This window comes from Rhinopithecus bieti, unplaced genomic scaffold (assembly GCF_001698545.2).
Source record: "Rhinopithecus bieti isolate Rb0 unplaced genomic scaffold, ASM169854v2 scaffold_26813, whole genome shotgun sequence".
Classification (NCBI taxonomy): Eukaryota; Metazoa; Chordata; class Mammalia; order Primates; family Cercopithecidae; genus Rhinopithecus; species Rhinopithecus bieti.
Window position 1 is genome coordinate 1,034,599 of NW_016812144.1, and position 7,584 is coordinate 1,042,182.

General features: G+C 52.0%; 1 protein-coding gene across 12 annotated transcripts in view; it reads right to left on the minus strand.

Annotated features, from left to right (window-relative positions):
- The window catches only part of TOM1L2 (target of myb1 like 2 membrane trafficking protein), a 134,413-nt gene that overhangs the window by 35,327 nt on the left and 91,502 nt on the right, over window positions 1-7,584 (minus strand). For 11 of the 12 annotated variants that reach the window (XR_001889857.1, XM_017895585.1, XM_017895580.1 and 8 more), the window contains 3 exons: window positions 6,473-6,607; window positions 4,541-4,699; window positions 1,480-1,596 (listed from right to left, as the gene is read on the minus strand). Coding sequence is in view for 11 of the 12 variants with exons in the window: in XM_017895585.1 (XP_017751074.1) it covers window positions 1,480-1,596; window positions 4,541-4,699; window positions 6,473-6,607 (411 nt within the window). In the remaining variant the exon portion in view is untranslated. The remainder of the gene's footprint in view (window positions 1-1,479; window positions 1,597-4,540; window positions 4,700-6,472; window positions 6,608-7,584) is intronic. The other variant, XM_017895583.1, reaches the window with a different exon arrangement.

Genomic DNA, 7,584 nt, shown 5'->3' on the forward strand with positions numbered 1-7,584 from the left:
CTGGGAATGGAGGCCAATGACAATGCATTCAAGGGAAGCCAGGTCCCCTGGAGTGTGGCACATATTCAGCTGCATCTGCTGAGCTGAGGCAAGCCTGGTCTGATGCAGGTGTGTCAGGAGTGAGGTCTGGGAACCAGGGAGAGGCCACTCAGGACTTCTCAGTGGGGCTGGGCCAAGGGTACTTGTCTTAGCTTCAAGAGCAGGCTGGTGTAGTTACATGGAGGCAAGTTGTTTCCCAGTCTGTTTCCTGCAAAAAGATGCAGGCTCCTCCGGAGCAGGGACCACAGTTCATGCACCTCCGTGCCCCTAGGACTGTGCTTTGTGTTAGGCCTGGAACAGGTCTCCACCCACCCTCAGCCCCATAAGAGCTGATGGCTTTGGAGTAGGAAGGGGGCACAATAAGCAGGAACCTGGGACCAGGACAGGGCCTTCACAGGTGGCACGCATGTGCCAGCAGCAGGGTAGAAGGTGTAGCACTTAGGGACCAAGACTGACAATGGAGGGCTGGACACAAACAGCAGTATCAACAGCAGCAGCAGGCGTATCATAAGACACTCATGCCAGGTTGCCAAGTCAGTCTGGTTCCTGACCTGTTCCCTCAAGCATCTTGCCTCCTGTTGAAAAGTGTATGGGCCCTTGTAGTTCACAGCATCCTTTTTCCACCCTCCAGAAGGTCACTGCTTCTAAGGGCAGTACCACTGACATTTTCTGCAAATGCCAGGGTCATCTGAGGCTGGCTGTGGTGGAGATCTGGGTACTGGCTCTGGACCTGGCTGCCCTGGGAAACAGGCCTGAGGTAGGGGCCTTGACCCTGGTCTCAGGGGGAGGCTGCAGGCCACCCACTCCTGGACCCCTTTCTGCTATGCCCCCAGATCCATGGGCTGTCCAGAGGTGGGGAGGCCAGTGTGCAATGGCCAACCACAATATGCCTGGGAATCCTCAGTGTTAAGGAAAAGAACGGGAGCATCACACTTGATCTCAGTCTCAGGATACCTTGGGGGTGAGGTGCCACTAGAAGGGCTCCTGTGCACAGTCAAGGTTGAACAGGCCCTCCTGCAAAACATGATGCTGAGGGGCCAAAACACAAATAGAGTACAAGCTCAACTACACTGAAAATAAACCTACAAAAAAGTCAGAAAGAAAATACATCAAAGCACCTACAGTGGTTATTTATGGATGCCTGGGTCAAAGAAAGTTATTATTTTCTTCTCTGTGCTTTCTCTTTCTTTCTGGCAGCATGTATTCTGCAACTGGCATTTTATAATCGGGAAAAAACATTATTAAGGAATATAAAAAAGACAGACAGTGGTACTGGCCTCTGCCTGTCCGTAGGCAAAGTGAGGCTGCGTGTGTGCTCACATGGACTATCAACAACAGGGCCACTGGACCCATCTCACCTCGCCGTCCGGGTCGATCCTCCAACAGTGTGCGGTGGTAGAGCTGCCACCACAGGCCAAGTGCTTCTGCAAGATGACTCACCTGCAGCAACTCCAGATCAGATGAATCCTCCTGTCCAGGGACCATTTCTGTTAACATCTCAGACATGACTTTCGTGTTTCCTCGGACGACGTCCAGTTCACTCCGCAGCCTGGCAATCTGGTGGGGGCCACAAGGAAGGAAAGCAGGAAGGAAAGGTCAGTCAGCCTGCACTTGCAATATCAGAATCAGCTTGCTCCTAGGCTAGTGACAATCCCTCTCACTGGGAGAAGTGGGTCACCTTTCTGAGTGCACATGGCAGAGGCCACCTTCTCATCTCCCTCTGGCCTGCCTGTCAGCTCTGAGAAAGCTGAATAGGCCCTGCTACCAACAGTCTGTTGTGCCTCTCTGAATGTGACACGAAAGCAGTACCACGTAGTGAAGGGCTCAGTGTCAGGAATGCACCAAGCTGGCTCTCTGTCTCGGCTCTCCCACCATGGGAACTTGAGTAGAAGCTGAAGCTCTCAGAGCTTCCGTTCCTGCTCTTTAAAATCCAAGTGCAGGAGGGCAGGAGCTCTGAGATCCCTTCAGAGCTTAGATCCTACTCTACGAAGCTCTGAGTTATAGACTCTGTTCCTAGGAGTTTTATATCTAAACACTAGGATCCTCTGAGAGGCTGGGCAGTGTCAACAGCACTTTTCTGCTGTGGCAAGAATGAGAGAAGAACAGGGGAAGACCACAGGGGAGACACCTTCCCCACCCAGCTCCCTACATGGTAACATAGCCCCTTGAAAAATATCCAAGCTGCCCATCAGCGATCCCAAAGCCTGGACTGGGCCAAGGCCCGAGGCTCCTCTCCAGCAACAGAGACATCAACACTTTCTCCCCTTGCCCTCAGTCCTGTGCCTCAGATCTGCCCCTTCACTCCCTCAACCCCCTCGAAGCATCTGTGGAAACCACAGGGACCTTCCTCGCCCACGGTGAAGTATCACAGAAGAATCTGCATAGAAGTGCTTATTGGTCCCATCACTCAGTGACAAGAGACCAAACAACGCTGGACAGAGGTAAAGAACTGCACAGGACACTGAAGGGAGCCCTGGAAGACTCAGCAGCAGCATCCAGAGCCGGAGCTGAGCCACTCTGAGCCTTCGTTTCCCCACCTACAGAAAGGTGGCACTAACACCACACCTCACCAGGCTGCTGTGAGGTTCCCATGCGGCGCCTGGCATGCAGCTATGCTCTCTACTACACATGTACGGCCCTTGTTCCTGCTCAAAGGTCCAGAGAGAGGAACTGTAATGTCATTCTTCCTGCACTGTGACCCAGCTTAAGTGATAACTCCTCTCCTCAGTGAAGCCTTTTCTGACTCTCCCCACCCCATTCTGAGGTAGAAGCAACCACTCCCACCTCCTCAGGTTCCCACTCGCTGTGCCATCTTTCACTATTGCAGCTGTAGCAGCCTGTCCTGTGTGGGTGGGCTCGCTCAGCAGACCCTTAGCTTCTTAGGGCAGGAACTCAGCTGGGTTGTGCTTTATACCCTCAGCACAGAGACAGGGACAGGAGACCTCAATCAGTGGTCTACCAGGGAGATGGTCTGGGTTCCGAGAGGCTCTTGTCAGCCTCTGGCTCTGTCTGGTGGATGATCCAGGGGTTTTCTTCAAAGTCTTGGTAGACAGAAGAGGTTTCTGGCTAGGAAGGCCCAGGAAGGCTATGGGTAGCCACCCGGTGGACTCTGAAGCCCTGGGTCCTCTTGGCCAGGCTGGGTGCTGACCTGCCTATCTCTGCTTGCATTCGGCTTCCCCAGGGGCAACAGGCCTCAGGGCTCCTGTGCTACCTATGCCCAGATCCTCCAGACCCAGCATCTTATGGCTACTAGGAGGGCCTTCCGGAGCACCTCCCACACTGTGAGTCAGTGAAGGGGCTCAGTAACTGTCCAACTTCAAACATTTTCTGCCTTCCCTCAGAGCAGGAAGGGCACAGTTCTGCCCATAGAAGCAGGGCCAAGAGCCAGAGACCTTCCCCACAGCACTTGGGTAGCAGCCACCATGAGGACCTTTTCCATCTGTCTGTCAAGCCCACACCTCCCTGGTGGGGTAACGGATCACCTGTTCTACTGACGGGAGACTGGGGTTAAATGTTCTGACTGAAGCCTACAGTGGGCAGCACAGCAGGTGGCTCACACCCAGGCCCTGGGGGCTTCAAGTTCACTCCTCCTCTCTTACTCCCTGCTCAGAGCTAGCAGGGAAGTGTGAGGAACACGACATAACACTGCCCTCCCTACACACACACTGCTTGACCCCTCTGCTTCAGTGAGGTTCCACAGTCATGACACTGTCGCAAATAGTAAATAAGAATTTGGTAAATATAAACATTGGAGAGTTTTTTTTTTTTTTCCACGTCTGACCAATTCTCAAACTGTAATTGAAATTCTATGGATTCTTCTAAAGAGCACTCCCCAATTCATCTAAAAAATCCAGCGTGGGGTTAAAACTGCATTAGTTTATCAGGAAGTAACCCGGGAAGGTGGGGAGTGTTTGGGATAAAAGCAGGCTTCTTGTGCTTCAGGAGGGCCTCACTGATCAGGTCACAGGCTTCTGATGGCTGACTTTTTTTATAGGATAGATCTAAGCCTCTGCATGACAGACAAGCCCGTCACAACTCAGCTGCACTTCTATGCTTTTGGCCTCACGTTCTGCCATGGTTTCCTCCCAGATCTGGGCCCTACATATGTGCCTGCTCTCCAATCAAGCCACCTGCTGCTCCGAGAGAGCCCTGCACCTCTGCACCTCCGCCTTGCAATGTCATTGCTGAGCATGCGGTCTCACATGACAAAGCCCCACTCCTGTGTCAGGACCCTCTGTGTGTCAGGTCCCCATTGCCTCCCAGGCACCACTCAACCCTGGGCTCACAACTCTGAGTCCTTGGTTCTGCTCCCCAGCACAGCCTGACCACACTCCACCATGACTGCCTCAGCATTTGTCTCCCCTGGGGATTGAGCTCTTCCATCTCTGTGTCCCCGACACCCAGCATAATGCCTGGCTTGGGAGGCCTTTGTAAGTGTCTCCCAGAAAGATGAATAAGGATAGTCAGCTGGCTTGCCTATGGCCCCGAAGTATGCAAGTACCTGTTCTGAATTGGCTGTGATGGGGCCAGTCACACTCAGAGCCGGGGCCTGCGGTGCGGAGTAGGGAGCAGGAGGCGGCGAGGAATAGGAACCAGCACTTGTCCTCTGCTGTGATTGGGACCTGGGCATGGTGGCGGCTGGATCCACTTCAGGGACACTCTGGCATGGCAACAACAAAGTCCTCTGTTTACCTCGGCTGCCTGCATAGCTGGGCCTGGTACCTACCCCACCCCATGCGGCGTTTCCCCAAAGCTGCCCACGGAAGGCTCAAGGCCCTGCTCCACTGCTGCCTGGGTGAGGCTCACAGAACCCCACTGAGCCCAGGCTCTCCATCTGGGAAGTGGGGCTGCCAATGGCTCCTCCCTCTACTTACCGCTCAAGGAGTGTGTGGCAGACAATGAAAGCAACTCCAAAAGGCAGCACTGAGAGTGCTCTGTGAGCCCTCTGGTCATGGTTCCTATTATTAAGACCACCTCGGGATCCAAGTGGAGGGAGGGCGGTTATTAAGTTTTGCTAATCACAAATCTTTACTTCGTACCATAAGAATTACTTTTTTGGCCTTTAAAAGTAGACTACTATAAATAGTAATTATGCAATTTACCAAATGTTTTTTGTAATTATAGGAACAACAACACTGCTCTCTGTCATTATTAGAAGAGTGAAACAGGTTATGTTGATTTCACAAAGCATAGCGCATGGTCTGGAGGGATCATGATGAGAACAAGCTCTAGAAAGGGCAATCCCTTTGGCCGGGCGCGGTGGCTCACGCCTGTAATCCCAGCACTTTGGGAAGCCAAGGCAGGTGGATCATGAGGTCAGGAGATCGAGACCATCCTGGCTAACACAATGAAACCCCGTCTCTACTAAAAATACAAAAAATTAGCCAGGCGTGGTGGCGGGCGCCTGTAGTCCCAGCTACTCGGGAGGCTGAGGCAGGATAATGGCGTGAACCTGGGAGGCGGAGTGTGCAGTGAGCCAAGATCGCGCCACTGCACTCTAGCCTGGGCGAGAGAGCGAGACTCCGACTCAAAAAAAAAAAGAAAAGGCAATCCCTCATGCTTACCCTTTGGGCATCTCAGATGACCTCTTGCACATTAAGTCGTGTTCCTATGAGAGACGTGCACAGGTGTGCTGTCCTTCTCAGAGATGGGCAATGGGGGCAGGCAAGGTGACGTGTACTGGGATGAGGTGCCTCTCCCAGACCCTGGTGCTTTCCTGGCTCTCCCCCAGGCTAGGAGTGGAGCTGATTCCCAGCCAGTAGAGGGACTAGCTTCCTTGTGAAACCATGAGTGGCATGACCTACATGTTTTTAACCCTGAAGTGCCAAGCTGCCCCCTCCATGGTGCTTGAGTTACTGTTGGCACTGCAAAAGCTTTGGTGGGATGCCCCTAAAGGGACCTTCCCAGAGCTTTGATCCCAAGGCTGATGGAATCAAGGATTGAATCCAGAATCAGTTCTGGATTGATGCTGAATGCTCACAGCTCAAAATACATTTTAGATCCATTTGACTTGGTATACTTGAAAAAACAGAAAGCTACTTTTTGCCCCAAGACTGACATCAAGACCGCTGTATGCTCTGAGGTGCTATGGTGCTCTGAGGGACAACAGGATTCCCACACCAGATTCTAGGGGCCTCTGAAAAGCAAGTGCTAAAGACCCTCACAGGATGGCTCCACCCGAGTAGCCATTTCCATGAAAACCCTGAACTGATCCCTCTATTATATTCTTCCACAGACACTGCTGCCACTTAATCACCAACCAGCTGTCTCACTCCTGCATGCCCCTTGTTATTAAAAAGGAATGCCCCCAAGCTTTAAGAAAGCATGATGACAAGCTGAATAATTCAAAGGCAGCAGCAGAAGGGTGGCTGCAGCAGCTTGGCTCACCCGTTCTGCAGTAGGTCTTTCTAGAAAGTGCCAGCTGGAACCTTACCCGCTGTGGTGTGTGTATAGGAGACAGAGCGTCCAAGTCTGCCATGGGAAATTCAACCCCTTTCCTCTTCAGCTCCTCATATATGTGCACAACGCCGGTGAGATCAGGACTGCTTCGAAAGGCATCAGCCCATGCCTGGGAGAACAGAAGCCCTGTTAGGAAGCATTTGTCAAGAGTTGCTGTGGTACCTGAAAATCCAAAGTGGCCTAGGTCCTCTCCCTGAGACCAATGCTCTCCTACATGCACATGCAAACTGCACTGGCTAAACCTATTCTGTTCCTTCTTTCCGCAACTGCTGCCACGACAGCTGGTGAAACCCTGGCTTTCAGTGGTGCTGCTAAGCGTGAACAAAAAACACAAAACTTAATTTAGCATGTATTTCCTTGGAGAAGAGACAGAGAAATAACACCTATGCGCTGTGGTGCATCCTAAAAAGCAGGCATTTCCCTAATGGCAAGGAAATCAATGGCTGGGGCTGTTTAGCTGCAGGGAGGGGAAGGTGCAGCCTTGTCAGCTCAGTAGGGTGCCAGCCCTCTGTGCAGGAGCACCTCTGCCCTGAGAGCTTCTACTGGTGGAGCTGGGAACAAACTGAGCAGAAAGGAAAGGAGAAATTGATGTGTGACATGAAATAAAGGCTAACTACAGGTTTCCTCAGATCAGAGACAACTAATGCCGAGCTTGTCTAGCCTAGCTCTGTATAGCGCTACTGCTGGTAGGTGAGATGACTGCGGTTCAAGGGAAGAAGAGCCCATTGGGAGTCAGACCCAGGCCAGACTGGGGAGTTCACCCCCAGGGGTCCTTTTCCCAGACCCAAGCTTCTTCCATGATGTCCGCTGCCAAAAATATCAACACACATGTGCCCAAATCGAAAATCCAATGAAAACGTGATCACTAGATTCCCTTCAGTGAAAACGTATCACAGAGAGGAAACAGCAAAAATTCAAGTAGATTATCATTTCTGTTGACTCATGAAACTTAAAAATTAAAAAAAATTCTGGGCCGGGCACAGGGGCTCATGCCTGTAATCCCAGCACTTCGAGAGGCCAAGGGGGATGAATCACGAGGTCAGGAGATCAAGACCATCCTGGCTAACACAGTGAAACTCCATCTCT